The sequence below is a fragment of the Mixophyes fleayi genome, chromosome 10 (genome assembly GCF_038048845.1).
Source record: "Mixophyes fleayi isolate aMixFle1 chromosome 10, aMixFle1.hap1, whole genome shotgun sequence".
NCBI lineage: Eukaryota > Metazoa > Chordata > Amphibia > Anura > Limnodynastidae > Mixophyes > Mixophyes fleayi.
The window spans coordinates 94,585,203-94,602,746 of record NC_134411.1 but is presented as its reverse complement, the minus strand read 5'-3'; the positions used below and the strand labels follow the sequence as shown (position 1 = coordinate 94,602,746).

Below are 17,544 nucleotides of genomic sequence, written 5' to 3'. Positions count from 1 at the left end.
CATATATATGTGTGTGTTATATTGTAACAAAAGGAGGCATTTAGCTGGCAATATACAGAGAAAGCAGGTAAGTAAAGTAAAACATTTGTGCAGTAATGCACCTAGAGTGAAGACTTATGTATGAAAAGCAATAGTTTAAATTTGGCTAAACTTACATGATCTGAAATCCTTCCTCTCAGCATACAGTCAGGGCGTGTCTGGTTGTGCAAACAGAGGCAGTGATGGGTGTTTTCTTTTAAAGAGAAGGTGGGTGTGTCACCTGTCCATCAAGCTAAGGCTGGGGGAGGAGCATCATGTATAAAAGCTTGTTTGTTTCATTTGTTCAGGGAGACCAATGCTGGGTGAGCTGGCTGGTCCTGAGAGAGAGCTGGACTATGTATAGCTAGTGTTTAGGGTCTCCATGATTGGTGTACAAGTATACGGTGTCAAACATTTACCATCCTGACAATAAAGCACCATAAAAAGGAAGTTGTTATTCGAGTGTGCTTCTGCAGTAGCGGGCTCTTGCCACAAGTGGTGTCAGGAGTGGGATACTCCGAGAAGCAAGTTTCGCTACCCAACCCACGCAGACCTCAACATGGAGGAAGTACTGAGAACCCTCGTGAATGTGGCTGCTGCGCAGCAACAGCAGCAAGCTCAGATGCTACGAGTTGCCGAGGCACAGGTGGAAAACACAAGGCTCTTAAGGGAAGAGTTAAGCCAGGTGAGGCATGACAGAAATGAACCACCTGGTCCTGTTCTCCTGAAAATGTCGCCAGGTGATGACATAGAAGCATATCTGGTGTCCTTTGAGAGACTTGCAAAAAGGGCAAAATGGCCTCCTAAAGATTGGGCTGAGAGACTGGCCGCCATATCTGACTGGTGAAGCTCAGCGAGCTTATATGGATCTAGATGAGGAACAGGCCTATTCCCCTTCATTCCCCTTCCCTTATCCTCCGTTCCTCCTTCTCTCCCCTGTGTCTCTTTGTCTGCCTACCCCACCCCTTAGATTGTACGCTCCTTTGAGCAGGGTCACCCTCTCCTCCTGTCTTCACCACTTTTAACTCTGCTCTCCAGATACCTTTCCCTCCTCCTCTTGGACTCCCTTTTCCCCCTGTGCCCTCTCATTTCCTCCTCTCCCCCCTGGGGGTCTCCCTGTCATCCGTGCCGTCCTTCTTGGGCTCCGTCATATGCAGACCTTCCCCTCTCCCCTCCCCCACCCCTAGCTGTGCTTTGAGCTATCAGAGTTATTGTGCTTATTGTTTACTGTACTGTGCTGTCTCTCCTCGTATTGTAATTTTGTTTGTCCCTGTACGGCGCTACGGACACTTAGTAGCGCCCTATAAATAAAAATTAATAATAATAATTGTGCCTAAAGTCTGAGATATTGGCTCGCGTTGGAGTTTCCGGGCCAGGCCAAGCCCAGCGCTATCACCAATGGCGCTATAATAAAGAAAAACCGGTCAGAGCGCAAGTGGCTGAGCTTTCTAAAATTTTAAAGAAATGGCTGCAGCCTGAGGAGAATTCGCCTTCTCCGATTATTGAAGTTCTGGCGATAGATCACTGCATCCGGGGGCTGAACCGCGATTTGCAAAGGTGGGTGCTGCAATCAGACCCACAAACTTATGAAGAGCTTGCCACCGTGGTAGAAAGGTTTTGTGCACTACAGCAAATGACTAAAGAACCTGCATTTGTGCCAAAGCCCCTGCCACGCCAGAAGCCAGGTTTGACAATCCTTGCCACAGGACCCAATGGCAAAACTGCTACGGACAGAGGGCCAGGTGCAAAGCTGTCTAATCTGAATTGTTTTGAATGTGGTGAGCCAGGCCACTTTAAGGCAGAGTGTCCTAAACTACAGGAACCCATGGACTGTTCCGTGGCACATATTGGGCCCGCGTTTTCAAGCTGTTTTACCATGAGTCCCACATCAGGAAGTCCTTGTTTGTTCCGGGTGACTGTGCTAATCAACCAAAACCTTGTTCTGGCCTTGGTTGACTCGGGGAGTGAACTCTCATTGGTTTCCAGCTCTGCCTTACCCGAAACCATAACTTCTCGGTTGCCCAAAGTGAAGGTTCTTTGCGTACATGGCACAACAGAGGAGTATGACAGAACAATACTACCAGTCACACTCAAAGACAAAACTGTTATGGTGGTAGCTGCCATAGCACCTAAACTCCCATATCCACTCATTTTTGGGCGAGACTTCCCACTGTTTAATGATGTCCTCGGTGAGCGGATGCGGCCGGACATGCCGGCAACTGATGCAACGGTCAGAAGCCCGGTATTAAAGGAACCGCCTAAGAATCCACAGCATCTGGACATCGATCTTTGGGAACCGCCAAACCGGAATGCCATCCTGGGAGTCATAGCAGGAGTTCCACAAAAGCATCCACCTGCGGGGAAACATGGACAGTCCAAACTAGCATTGGTCGGTGATGTCGCAGATGAGCCCACCCCGCCTGTCAGTGAGCATACGGACTGGTCCGCAATACCAATTTTGTTTCCTCTGCAGGATTTTGCTGGAGACCAACTTAATGATGCCACTTTGGAACATACCTTTAAAAGTGTGACTGAGGTAAATGGGGTAGTTTAAATTTGGCTAAACTTACATGATCTGAAATCCTTCCTCTCAGCATACAGACAGGGCGTGTCTGGTTGTGCAAACAGAGGCAGTGATGGGTGTTTTCTTTTAAAGAGAAGGTGGGTGTGTCACCTGTCCATCAAGCTAAGGCTGGGGGAGGAGCATCATGTATAAAAGCTTGTTTGTTTCATTTGTTCAGGGAGACCAATGCTGGGTGAGCTGGCTGGTCCTGAGAGAGAGCTGGACTATGTATAGCTAGTGTTTAGGGCAGGGGTAGGCAACCTGCGGCTCTCCAGGTGCTGTCAAACTACAAATCCCAGCATGCCTTGCCACCTATCTGCTGGTTATCTACTGGCAAAGCATGCTGTTACTTGTAGTTTCACAACACCTGGAGAGCCGCAGGTTGCCTACCCCTGGTTTAGGGTCTCCATGATTGCTGTACAAGTATACGGTGTCAAACATTTACCATCCTGACAATAAAGCACCATAAAAAGGAAGTTGTTGTTCGCGTGTGCTTCTGCAGTAGCTGGCTCTTGCCACAATATATATATATATATATATATATATATATATATATATATATATATATATGTGTATATGTATATATATATATATATATATATATGTATGTATGTGTGTGTGTATATGTATATATATATATATATATATATATAGTGTGTGTGTGTGTGTGTGGGTGTCACGGGCACTAGGAGTCTTTACCCAGGGATCACCAGGTGGTAGGCTTACCAGAGCAGTATAGGTGGTAATATGGTACTCTGGTAGCGGGGTGATCACGGAACAGGAAATAGCAGATGATGAGATGCTCAGGAAAGTCTATGACTAGCAGCACTGGCAATATGGAAGTAGTAATACACGAGGAACTGTATGGACAAAGGACACGTGAAGGTAGTCAGTGGTCTGCGGTAGCAAGTTGTACCACTGCTATAGTGAGGAGGAATGTCCAACAGAAACGAGGAGGTGATGAGAGTCAGCGGTCTGCGGATAGCAAGTTGTACCGCTGTCTGAGTGAAGGAATGGAATCCAAGTGGAGGTATCCGGGGAGTCAGTGGTCTGCGTTAGCAAGTTGTACCACTGCTATGTGAGAGGATACTGGAACGGGTGAAACTGTAAACAGGAGTCAGTGGTCTGCTACTAGCAAGTTGTACCACTGAATATATATGTGAGGAGGTGCACGGGGAGAGACTGCAACACAATATATACACGGGCACCTTGACTTTGATCCACAGTAATATGCACAATATAAATGTATAAATGACTGAACAACACTGCCAATGTAGAAAGTCTCTTGAAGTAATCCAGCATGAGATAACACAGTCAATGATGGCAATAGAGTCAGCAGATAGTACACTCCAGAGGAGAACCAACACAGTCAATGGGAAGTATGCATACCGTGGTTCAGGAGAAGGCAGTCAGACAGGAGTGCAGAGATACCTGAAGGGCAGGAGGCCGGCAGGATCCAAAGTCCCTGGATGGGTGAAGCGGTGGTCTAGCAGGTGCAGCGCACAAGTAGGTAGACCAGCAGGGAACACAGGAAGGCGTGGAGAGCGGATCAGTAGTAGATGGATGAGTAGCGCTGAGAAGTAACAGCAGCGGGTCTCTGCGGGAACACGGAGGTAGCCAATAGCAACCAGTAGGTGCAGTAACGATGGGACACCGGAGCAGAGTTGAACTGGAACAGTTGATCACGGAGAGTAGCGGGTAGCAATAGTGGCAGCAGACTCAAGGAAACACGGGAGAGTTGACAAGGGCTGAAGACTGAAGCGCACAGGGGCAGCGGATAGGAATCAGCCAAACAGTCACGATGAAACACAGACGGGTTGCAGGTTGAAGACTGTAGTGCACGGAGGCAGCGGATAGGAATCAGCTAGCAGTCACGATGATGAAACACAGACGAGTTGCAGGTTGAAGACTGTAGTGCACGGAGGCAGCGGATAGGAATCAGCTAGCAGTCACGATGATGAAACACAGACGAGTTGCAGGTTGAAGACTGTAGTGCACGGAGGCAGCGGATAGGAATCAGCCAAACAGTCACGATGATGAAACACAGACGAGTTGCAGGTTGAAGCCTGTAATGCACGGAGGCAGCGGATAGGAATCAGCTGGCAGTCACAATCATGAACAGGTGAGTGGATGTGAATGAAAGACTGTAGTGCACGGAGGCAGCGCATAGGCATCAGCTAACAGTCCCAATGATACATGGTAGAGTTGAAGTGATTAGAAGACTGTAGTGCACGGAGGCAGCGGATAGGAATCAGCTAACAGTCACGATGATACACAGGATGGTAGAAGTGGTATGGGAACCACAGTAGTAGAAGTGGTTTGGAAACCACAGAGGTAGAAGTGGTTTGGAAACCACAGGAATCAGCTGGGCTGAATAAACGAGGAAACGCAGGAACACCTTCAGAGACTCATGGGGAATGAGACTCCAAGATCAGGCAACGTGGTGTTGACCACAGGTGCTTAATATAGGGAGGTTGTCTGATCTGCCAATTTAGTTAAAGGAACATACACTGGAGGTATGGAAAGGGCTGCGCATGCGCAGTCCCTCAGGATGGAGGACGGCCACGGTTCCTAAATGTCCGGGAAGAAGCACTCACAGTCCGGTGAGTGACAGTGGGTATATGATTACGCGTGTGTGTGGGTATATGTGTATGTGCGTGTGTGTGTGTATATATATTATATACTAGAGTTTTACTCTAAAAGACTCTAAAGTTAACGGGGCCAGTATTTTACATCGGTGTTCAGTCAAATTATTATAAGACATTCATTTTATTATCCAGAGGTAATTTCCTGTTTTGAGGCAATAGCCAGGGTCAAATTAAAAAGTGATTATACTATCTATTATCTCTGTGCTGTGATTGGTTATGGCCTGTCTGTTTCTTTTTAAATAATTACCTATAGTGGTTAAAATCTGAGGAGGATCATGTCATTTTCATATAGGACTGACTTCCTTCACAAATTGGGGGTATATTTACTAAACTGTGTGTTTGAAAGAGTAGAGATGTTGCCTATAGCAACCAATCAGATTCTAGCTGTCATTTTGTAGAATGTACTAAATAAATGATAACTAGAATCTGATTGGTTGCTATAAGCAACATCTCTAATCTTTCAAACCCGCAGTTTAGTAAATCTAGCCCTTGGTCTGTTCCTTGAAGCCAATTCACGGAACTGGAAAGTAGACAGTTGAAGAAACTACTGAGCAGTTTTACTGATCAGCAGTGTATACTGTGTGTGACTGACAGAGTGCTTTATATCTGTGGGTACTCTGCCCTAGACATGGTTCTGGAGGGATGAGTGCCTTACATCAGGTTTGCCTTGCACATGGCTATACAAATAGAGATCTGTAGAATATTTTCTGATGCCTTCACATAGTTATCAATTTATTGTTGAGAATCTTCTATTGTGAGGATTATTCTGTTATATATATTAACAAAAGATTGTGTTGGAGAGTACAACTCTGGACTTATCCCTGTAGAGTTAGGAGATATCATCATCATCACCATTTATTTATATAGCGCCACTCATTCCGCAGCGCTGTACAGAGAACTCACATCAGTCCCTGCCCCATTCGGGCTTACAATCTAAATTTCTTAACACAGACAGACACCCAAACTAGGGTCAATTGGTTAGCAGCCAATTAACCTACCAGTATGTTTTTGGAGCACTCGGAGGAAACCCACGCAAACACGGGGAGAACATACAAACTTCTCACAGATAAGGCCATAGTCAGGAATTGAACTCATGACCCCAGTGCTGTAAGACAGAAGTGCTAATCACTTAGCCACTGAGAGATGTATGTTTATTAATATAAACTCATAAGGCTATGTATACGCACTTTTTCTAAAACTGTTTGGTCCAGAGCTGGACAGTATGATTAGCCAAACAACCGATGGTAAAAGTACTTTCCTGCCGGTGAATTTCCCTAAACTACGAACTCTGTGTTTTGGGTCTTTTTGGAGATCCTTTCTTGTGAGCATGGGCTATAAAGATCAGCCCACCAATAGAGGTAGACTCCTTGCAACATGAGGACAGTCGCAAATGGGTAGAGATGCTTACTCCAGAAGACGTCCAAATCACAAGATCTAAGAAATAAATTAATAAAAAATTAATAATCACATGACAGGACCTTTCTCTCCTCGCGACTAGGGGGGTAGGGGGTCACCAACAATTATTTAAGTATCAGTGAGCGGCCTCCACCTGAAATATTTGGATCTTGCGTATCATATCCAGAGTGGCAGAAACACCGGGGGTTTTATTCAAACCTGTTCTTGGTGCCCAAACAGGACGTTTTCATCAATTCTAAACCTCAAGATTCTAAAGCAACATCTACGAGTAGACAAGTTTCGGATGGGATCAGTCCTTGGTTTTTAATGTAGGTAGCTTCCATTATCAATTTAGGGCGATCCCCTTTCGCTTTCCACAGCCCAGAGAGTTTTCACAAAGATTATGGCATTAACGGTAGCACGTTTACATGCCTTTGGACTGAACATTATTCCGCATTTGGAGTATTTTCTCCTCAAAGCCTTATCAGGTCCTTTTCTCTATCAGCATCTGACCCTGTCTATTCAAATTCTGGAACAACATGATTGGATAATCAATTATTCCAGATCCCAGTTGTTGCCCTCACAGTGGATGAGGTTTCTAGGAATAATTATGGACACCACTTTTCAGAAGATCTGTCTCCAGAATCTTCTCTATAGATCCCTACAACTCTCTGTACGGTTATTCCTGAGTCACCCTTGCCCTTCCATGTGCTTGGGCATGGGGATTCTAGGGTTGATGATATCGACTTTCGAAACCCTTCCATATGGTCATTTCCACTCTCTTCCAGTGGAATCTTCTAAGACAATGGTCGGGTCCCCCCTTTTTTCATCTGGAGACCCAACAAATCAGACTCTCCAGGCAGACTCGTCACCCTCTTAAATGGTGGCTAGTTCAAAAACTTATGATGGGCTGATCTCTTGTCCTGTGGTTTTGGATTCTGGTGACCACAGATGCCAGTCTGAAAGGCTGGGGAGCTGTTGTTCTCCAGCTTTGTTTCCTGGGTCTTTGGACAGATAGGAAGGCGTTTTGGCCCATAGATGTTCTCGAGCTAAGAGCCATGCTGTTAGCCCTCCAGGGAGCTCAGTCTCTCCTTCAAGGAAAACTAGTCCACCTTCAGTCCGTCAATGCCACTGCAGTGGCATATGTAAATCGCCAAGGAGGAACAAGAAGCGCAGGAGCTATGCAGGTAGTGGAACAGGTCTTCTTGTGGGCGGAGAAATTCATTCCAGCGATTTTAGCAGAATTTTTTTCCGAAGCGAACAACTGGAAGCGGATTATTTCAGCAGGCATGCAATTCTTCCGGGAGAATGGGAACTGCATTCTCAGGTGTTTCAGGAGTTAGTCTGGAAATGGGGCCTGCCAGATCTGTGTCTGATGGCATCCAGACACAATCAATAGGTTCCAAGATTCTGTGCAAGAACCAGAGTTTCTCTGGCTGTGGTGGTGGATGTAATGTCCATGAGGTGGGACTCCTGTTTAGGATATCACTTTCCACCAATTCCGATGATCCTGTGGGTTCTAAGGTCAGTACTGTTGGTAGGTCTTCCGGTTATTCTGGTGGCACCGAATTGGCCCAGGTGGTTCTGAATCGCCAGCATCTTGCTTCTGGTGGAAGGGTCAGGCTGGACTCTTCCTCTCAGGCCCGATCTTCTCAGTCGAGAGCCATTTACACCATCCGGACTTAACTCTGCTGACTTTAATGGCGTGGCTGTTGACGCCGACCTCTGGCAGTCGAAGAGGTTCTCTTCCAGGGTAATTTAGACCCTCATAAAGACTCAGAAGCCGGTATTGCTAAGATCTATCACAAGGTGTGGAGGATCTATGTACTGTAGAGAAGAAGTGTCATATCCCTGTCTTTTTCAGAGTAGCCGTTTTCTGGTCTTTTTTCAGGATGGGTTAGAGATGGGACTAAGACTGAGATCTTTGAAGGTTCAGGTCTCTGTGCTTTCTATTTTCTTTCAACCTTGGTTGGCTTTCCTCCCTTATGTTTGTACTTTTTCTTCTGGAGGTAATTCATGTTCAGCCTCCCAACGTTCCTTCGTTGGCTCTGTGGGATTTGAACCTGTTTATTGAGAACCCCTGGAGTCTGCAGATCTGTGTTGCTTGACGTGGAAGGTGGTGTTTTTGCTGGCCTTTGCATCTACTCAACGGGTGTCGGTGCTTGGTTGTCCTGTAGGGTTCCATATCTGGTGTTCAATGAGGATAGGGCGGTTCATAGTACTGTACCTAGTTTCTTGTCTAGGGTGGTTTCAGTCTTCAGAGAAGGGATTGCTCCTTCTGGGCCTTCTACCTCTGTTAGTCTGGACGTGGTCCGGGCTTTACAGGTTTAGGTGGACAGGATTTCTGCTGGTTGCAGGTCTTGACACACTTTGTTTTTTACGATTCTCATAGGAGAGGTTGGCCGTACACTAAGCAGACCATTGCTCTTCGGATTAGGTCTATAATAAAGCCTGCTTATGTTTGCAGAAATCGGCCTGTGCCTCAGGTTCTTGCAGCGCACTCTCCCCGTGCTGTGGGGGCTTCCTGGGCTGCTCGCCATGGAGCATCTGCAGAGCAGCTGTGTAGCACGGCGGCGACCTCAGTTCATCCCTTTTACGAGGTTTTGCCAGTTCAAAATTTTTCGGCCGCAGTGTTTTGCGGGCTAGTAGACCAGAGCATTCCCTCCCTTATGGGGAGCGTCTAAATTAGCTCCTAGTAGCAGTGTCCCCCAGAGTTGATGAAGGAGAAAAGAAGATGTTTGTTCTTGTGTTAAATCTCTTTCTCCGATTCCATCTGGGGGATACTGCGTTCCCTCCCTTTTGCTGTTCCATGGTTAGTTGTATTGTTGAGCCCTTTTCTTGGGACCTGAGTATTACTGAGGTCTGTGAGGTTGCAGAGGGGAGGAGTCAGCAGCAAACTTAGATGTTAACTATTTAAGTGCCATCTCCATGCGCCCTCATACTACCCCAATGGTAGCAGTGTTCCCCAGATGGAATTGGAGAAAGAGATTTAACGTAAGTACAAAAACCTAATTTTTATAGGTAATAACATCAATCTTTCAAGTGTTACTTTTAACAACAGATGTAGTAATAATGGGACAACCTTGTAAAATTCAGTGAGAAGGAAGGTCACTTACCTTCTATAAAATATTTGCCTATTCAGTCTTGTCTAATATTATAAAATACTATTTATTATTATTTAATAAAGCACAAACACATGGGAATAAGGGAGACAGAAGGGGGGTGATGAGAAAAAACACTAGGATGCTGTGGAACAGATCGTTGTAACTCTATGTTCAAACAAAAATGAATACGGCAGCCAAGGAACCTGTAGAATGTGTTCATTAGCCAATGGCTCGATGCTTGACATTGGTCAAATGCCGTTAAACAAGCTTTTCACCTTCAGATGAGTTTGTATTATAGGTTTACACCAGCCTGAAATTGTTATTGAAAACATGTTTTGATCTTTCTTACTTCTCTACTTTTCAGTCTTCTACTTTTAGCAGCAAAGGTTAATTGTGTGTGCGCGACAGGGCTCTCTGCAATTGATACATTTGTATGGAGCTTACAATTCACACACACACACACACACACACACACACATGCTTTTGGAGTGTAGGAGGAAAACAGAACACAAGAAGGAATCTCATACAAACACAGGGAGAACATACAGACTCTGCATGGATTGGCCTCTAGTCAGAATCAAACCCATGACCCCAGCGCTGTTGTCTAGCTATACTGACCACTCTGCCACTTTGCTGTATTTAACATGCTTGTTAATCCTTGGGCTCTCAGGTATCTGTTATTATTGCTGTTTAGAGACCAGGGACGACAGAGGGTACAGACATGAGACATAGGGTAGAGGACCCTTCCTGTGAGATCTTACATTCTAATGGTAGGGGGTAATGTGAGACAATAGGCATAGTGGGGTTCACTAGGGTGCAGAGGTCTGCAAGATACTGAGTCCATGATGGTGCAAGGCCTAGGTGGTACAGAGTCCTGGAGGGATATATAACATGCAGTACACTTCTAAGCCATCAGATTAGAAATACTTACTCCCGGTAGAGGTTATTAATTAGAAGTTAGCCTAATACTGACACATTGGGTTTTGGTTTTCTGTCCTGATCACCAAATTCACCCTATGCAGATGGCCTGTTGATGGTCAGGTTGCAACCTTCTGTTAATACTTCCTTCTGGCTAGCTGATGGCTGAGTAAATTCGGCTTTGAAAGCCATCAGCTCACCCACTGCTGTGCTGCACTTGCTGTGATTAACATGGGTTTTAATCCTAAGCCTTTTAGGTATCTGTTATTGGGTTTTAAATTTTACTTTGTAGGAGTGACAGGGAGGAGGCTGCTGTCCCTCATGACAAAGAAGAGGCTCAATATTCAGGATGTGAGATAGGGAACCCCTTGCTTCCCGTGGGCAAAGGGGTACCTCAGTCCTTCGTATGTGACATTGAAAATAATTTGCTTCCCCTGGGCAAGGAGCTTCAGTCATCAAACAGCCATGATGCCAAAGTAGTAACCAGCCCTGACTCTTTATTGAGCTTTACAGATCGCGGCCCGTGGCTGGCAACAGGTAGGACAGGCTCTTCTCTCCGTTGCACACATTGACAAGTTGTATAGTTCTGTTTAATTATAAAATGGTTATATCTTCACGCAGAGCTCCCAAAGAATACCAGTGACGAGATCAGGTACGGAATTTTCGTGATTTTTTATTTTTAGATACATTTTATTTATTCAACCTGACCCTCACCCATGGGATCAAGTTTCTTGGTTGGTAAAATGACTCGCTTGCTGCTGTTTTACATTCCTTGCAAACTCCAAACAGAAGGTACAAGTAAGTATGTAGCTGTCAGTCCCTCCAAACGGTGACACCGGAAGATGCAGTGTTAAAGCCATTACTGCTTTGTGACTACATTCACCTATTTTTGCACAATTTATATGTACCATGTAAAAACTAGCTGTAGCAAATGTTTTCTCCTTTTTATTGGTCAGACATTTATTTAAGTGTTTTCTATGTAATGCAGGATTTCTGCAATAATACACATTATTCATTGTATTGATGCAAAGAAATTGGATTTTGTCATTTAGAACAGCATTACAAAATCCTTTTTGTTGTGGATCTTTGGGGTCCAGACACACGCAGGATCATGGTATACGGGTCCCATTGGCACATTTAATCCCCCCCCCAAAAGACTGTAAGTTAATTATTCATGAAGATATATATTTCTCTTTCATCCAGTCTGGGGGACACTGCTTACCATGGGTTGTGGAGGGGAGCACGGGAGTTGGCACATAGATAGTTAATCTTTAGCACTGCTGACAGACCCCTCCCCTCTACAATCCCCCTGCCTCTTCCTCCTCAGTTTTTTTTAGGTGCCCATGGAGTTGGGCAGTGTTTTAGCTTCTGCTTTTATTTTTTACTTTAATGTATTTTATTTCATTTTATTTTCTCTTTATCCAGGTGGCAGACATGGGAGTGTGTTCTATTGTAGAGAACACACTCCCAGCATAGCAGCGCAGGCACTACCTTGTCAGATGAGAGCCAGAGGCTCTCACTGACAGGGAGAGAAGAATGGGGTGCCTGAATAGTGAGTGACAAGCGGTCTCACCGGACCGCTGTCACTCCTGGAGCCTCCCCGATAACCGGTGCTGCCACTGCAGGCATATAGTGCCGGTTATCGGAGATTACACATGCCGGCGGCCATCTTGGATCCGCAGAGGAGCGAGGAGAAGGGGGCCATACCAAGATCCCCCCTCATACATAGGAGGGGGCATCGGGGTGCTAACCAACTCTTGAGATCTCCACTACTCTGCCACATACCATTTTTCATTTTTATTCAAACACGGAGCAAGCTGTAAGAGAGACAGCATTATCAGAGGGGGGGGGGAGCTAAGACATAGAGCTCCCCTGCCCTCCAGAGAGAAGTGGACTAGCCAGGTCTTCTGGCGCCAAGGAGAAGCCTGGGAAAGGACACAGAGCAGAGGGAGCAGGCACCAGGACACTGCTGTTGGACTTCTCCCCCTGTTTGGCCTATGGTCTAAGTATCTGACTTATTTAAACACATATTACTGTATTTGCTGTGTACAAAGTGGGCTAGTAGGGGTTATATTGTAGATCTCCTACTTGCCAAAAATATTATATTGTGTTTTAAAATTACAAGTACAACTTTTATATCAGATTCGTTGATTACTTGTTTTTTCCCACTCTTCTCTCTACTCTCTCTCTCTACTCAGCTAAATTTAACAATTTACGTCTGTGTGTTTGGTGTGCCTTCCTTTATAAAAATGGCAGATAAAGGAAAGGGCCCTATGGCAAAATATTTTACATGTTCAAGATATAATGTAAAATTACCTTGTGGGCAGAAGGACCCCTTGGCGCTCTGCTCTGTCTATGAAGCAGGGGTCCCCCTGCGCAAACCCAGCATATTTCAGCCCCACTGACGGAGGAACCGGCCTGGGTGGCCTCCCTGACACAGTCGGTTTCCTCTTTAGCACAGATGGTTTTACAATCCAATCAATTGCTATTTAGTGTGGCAACCTCGGTGGCTAATAATGCTAGTACACCTTTGGGCCTCCCCGCTACCTCAGGTTCTATTGGAACGTCTATACCAGGACCTTCCTCATTACTTACGGACCAGGCCCCTGTTTCCACAGAACCGGCATGGTCCACAGCATTTATAAAGGGTTTGGATAAACTGAACCAGTTACTTGAATCTAGATCCGCTAATACCTTTATGGTCCTTTCAGACTCGGGGTTTTTTTTAGGGAAGGAGGGGGGAAATTAATTCTGATCCTGACCAGGTTCAACCTTTGGGACAGGAAGAAAACACTAAAAACCAATTTATTGATGATTTGGTTTTAGCTGTGAGACAAGCGTTGGACCTCCAAGAACCGGAGGATCCTACTCCTAGAGACAGAAGTCTCTTTAAGAAGGCCAAAAGGAAGGCTATCCGTTTTCCCCCTTCTGTAGAACTCAGAGATATTGCAGAGGGAGCCTGGAAACAGCCTGATAGAAGGTTCTCTGTTCCCAGAAGGTTCTTTTCCCTGTATCCATTGCAGGAGGAAGACGTGGCTCGCTGGGAGAGTACTCCCAAGGTGGATATTCCAGTAGCCCATTTGGCCAGACACACTTTACTACCAGACCCAGGTTCAGCAACTCTGCAGGATGCCAATGATCGCAGAGTGGAATTCCAGCTGAAATCTATATTTGTGGCTGCGGGTTCTTCTTTTAGACCCACATTTGCTTCAGCTTGGGTTGCTAGAGCCATGGAAGCATGGGCAGACCAACTGGCAGAGGCCTTACAGGACTCTGATTTACTTACCCTGGCTTAGCATTTGAAAGAAGCATCGGGGTACCTTTACGAGGCGGCCCAGAACACAGCGTCTGTGTCCTCCTCTATTCAGGCTGCATCTATTTTAAGCAAGAAGAACGTTATGGCTGAAATCCTGGGAAGGAGATGCGGAATCAAAAAAGTCAGTTGAAACCATTCCTTTTTCAGCAGCAGGTTTGTTTGGGCCGGAACTGGATACTATGATTTCCCAGGCAACAGGGGGCAAAAGCACTTCTTTGCCGGTATTCTCAAGTAGGGGCCGGACTCCTCGGGTCAGCTCCTTTTGTCAGCCCTTTAGGGGGAACTCCTTGCCCAGGGGACAGTCATTTAGAGGTAGACAACCCAATGCTCGAGGCTCCTCTGTCAGGGGTAGATCCTCGTTTGCAGCTAGGTGCCAGGCCTCGAAGACACAGGAAAAGCCTGCGTCCTGACGACCACTCTACTCTGCTGGAAGTGGCGTCAGTGGGGGGACGTCTGTCTCTGTTTCGGGAACAATGCGCAGCGTCATGCCAAGACCCTTGGATTTGGGGCATTATATCAAGGGGGTACATGATAAACTTGCTGGGTCCTGTACCACATCGTTTCTTTGTAACCCTGCTACCCCGAGATCCAACAAGAAGACAGGCAATACAGGCCTGTGTCGCCTCTCTTCTTTCGCAAAGAGTCATCTGCAGGGTCCCAGACAACCAGAAGGGACAGGGGTTATATTCAAATCTGTTTCTGGTCAAGCAGCCAGACGGGTCCTTTCGACCCATTTTAAACCTAAAGAACCTCAATGTGCACTTACGGGTGGACAGATTTCGGATGGAATCCCTGAGGTCTGTAATAAACGGCTTAGTGAAGAATCAGTTTATGGCCTCCATAGACATAAAGGTCACATACCTCCACGTTCCCATTTGGAGCGACCATCAGTCTCTCCTAAGATTCACAGTGGGGTCCTCCCACTATCAGTTTCGGGCCCTTCCCTTCGGCCTCTCCACAGCTCCGAGGGTCTTCACGAAGATCATGGCGGCGTGTCTTCACTTAAAGGGAGTTCAGGTCGTGCCTTATTTGGACGATCTGCTCATCAAATCCTCCTCAGAGATTTGCTTACGTCAGCACTTATCCCTCACCCTGGCAGTCCTCGAGAGCCATGGATGGCTGTTAAACTTAAAGAAATCCCAGATGATTCCGTGTCAACGCATGGTCTTCCTGGGGCTTATCATGGATACCAGTCGGCAGAAGGTGTTCCTGCCTACGGAGAAGATCAGTTCAATCCGGGCTATAACAACTCAGGTCTTGTCCTCACCCAATCCCTCAATTCATTTGAGCATGCGGCTGCTTGGGAAGATGGTGGCCTCCTTCGAAACGACCCCCTTCGGCCGGGCTCATTCTCGATGCTTCCAGTGGGATCTGTTACGGAAATGGTCAGGATCCCACATACACTTGGATCTCCAGAGGATTTCGCTGTCTCCGGGAGCGAGAGAATCGCTCCAATGGTGGCTGAATCAGGATCACATGGCGGTGGGCAGGTCTTTCGCTCCATGGTCATGGATCATAGCTACGACAGATGCCAGCCTGAGAGGTTGGGGGGCGGTAATCCTGCACCTCCGGCTCCAGGGACTTTGGTCGGTTCAGGAATCAGCCTTATCAATAAACGTGTTGGAGTTGAAGGCAATTCTTTTAGCCCTTCGGGGGGCCCAGTCCCTCCTCCAGGGCCACCCTGTCAGAGTTAAGTCCGACAATGCCACGGCTGTGGGATTGTGGCATATGTCAACAGGCAGGGAGGAACCAGGAGTGCGGCCGCAATGAAGATTGCAGCTCAGATTTTTGTTTGGGCAGAACAGTATGTTCCAGCAATTTCCGAGTATTCATTCCAGGAATAAAGAATTGGGAGGCCAACTATCTAAGTCGAAATCAAATGATGCCGGGGGAGTGGTCACTCCATCCGGAAGTATTTCAGTCTCTAGTTCAGAGGTAGGGTCTTCCGGATATAGATCTCATGGCCTCCAGACACAACAGAAAAGTTCACAGGTTTTGCGCAAGGGCAAGAGACCCCTTAGTGGTGGCAGTGAACGTAATGACGATGTCATGGGAGTTCAGGTTGGGATACCTGTTTCCTCCGTTTCTCATGCTTCCTCGCGTGCTCAGGCGAGTAAGGCAAGGCGGTCTGCCGGTAATTCTAATAGCTCCCTCATGGCCGCGCCGAGTGTGGTACGCGGACATAATCTCTATGGCGGAAGGACAAGGATTTCGTCTTCCGTCACGAGACGACCTTCTTCTTCAAGGTCCCTTCCGTCACCAGAATTTACCTCAGCTCAGTTTAACGGCATGGCTGTTGAAGCCAGCCTCTGGAGGGCTAAGGGTTTTCCTCCAGTGTAGTGAACACTATGATGCGAGCTAGAAAGCTAGTTTCAGCTCGCATCTATCACCGGATTTGGCGAGCCTATATCAGATGGTGCGAAAATAGGACATGTCACACGTCTTCCTTTCGTCTCTCTCGCTTATTGGCTTTCCTTCAGGATGGGCTGGAAGCAGGGCTTTGTTTAGGTTCCCTAAAATTTCAGGTATCGGCACTTTCAGTCTTTTTTCACTTGAAATTAGCGGATTTGTCAGATATCAGGACTTTCCTTCAGGGAGTCTTAAATATTTAGCCTCCCTATGTTCCGCCTACAGCACCATGGGATCTTAACCTGGTACTGGATATGCTTAAAGGACCTCCTTTTGAGCCTTTACTTGTGGCAGATTTTAGGTGTTTGACCTGGAAAGTCGTCTTTCTTTTGGCAATTGCATCAGCACGTAGGGTGTCGTAATTGGGAGCTCTGTCTTGCCGGGAACCATATCTGGTTTTTCACGAGGACAGAGCGGTTTTGAGAACACTCCCCTCTTTTGATCCAAAAGTGGTGTCCTCCTTCCATTTGAACCAGGAAATTGTAGTCCCGGCTTTTTCATCTACTTCTCTGTGTGATCTGCCGTCTATGGAAAAGTAAGATGTGGTTAGGGCTCTCCGTATTTATGTCAAAAGAACATCTCAAATTAGACCAACAGATTCGCTGTTTGTTCTCTATGATTCTAACAAAAGAGGCTGGCCAGCCTCTAAGCAGTCCATTGCCAGATGGATTACGGCAACTATTAAGCAAGCTTACATAAGAGCTAACCTTCATGTGCCTGAGAGACTTACGGCCCATTCCACCAGATCGGTAGGGGCGTCATGGGCAGCAAAAAATGGGGCTTCTGCTGACCAGCTTTGCAGGGCAGCCACCTGGTCTTCTTTCAGAGCGGTCCCTTAGGGGGCTGCTTTAGAACGTCCCCATGGTAAGCAGTGTCCCCCAGACTGGATGAAAGAGAAAAGAGGATTTATATACTTACGTTAAATCCGTTTCTCTGATTCCGCCTGGGGGACACTGCGATTCCTCCCTTCTGCCTTTCCTCTGTATGCTCTTGGTTGATTGTCCTATCTTCTTGGGGCTTTTTGAATTAACTGAGGAGGAAGAGGCGGGGGGGGATTATAGAGAGGAGGGGTCTGTCAGCAGCGCTAAAGATTAACTAGCTAGGTGCCAACTCCCGTGTTCCCCTCCACAACCCATGGTAAGCAATGTCCCCCAGACGGAATCAGAGAAACTG

At 46.6% G+C, this 17,544-nt stretch overlaps 1 protein-coding gene across 3 annotated transcripts in view; it reads left to right on the top strand.

Moving 5' to 3' along the window:
- The window catches only part of TDRD12 (tudor domain containing 12), a 135,427-nt gene that overhangs the window by 60,436 nt on the left and 57,447 nt on the right, over positions 1-17,544 (top strand). For all 3 annotated transcript variants that reach the window (XM_075189192.1, XM_075189191.1, XM_075189190.1), the window contains 2 exons: positions 10,939-11,183; positions 11,268-11,298. In XM_075189192.1, the coding sequence (XP_075045293.1) occupies positions 10,939-11,183; positions 11,268-11,298 (276 nt within the window). The remainder of the gene's footprint in view (positions 1-10,938; positions 11,184-11,267; positions 11,299-17,544) is intronic.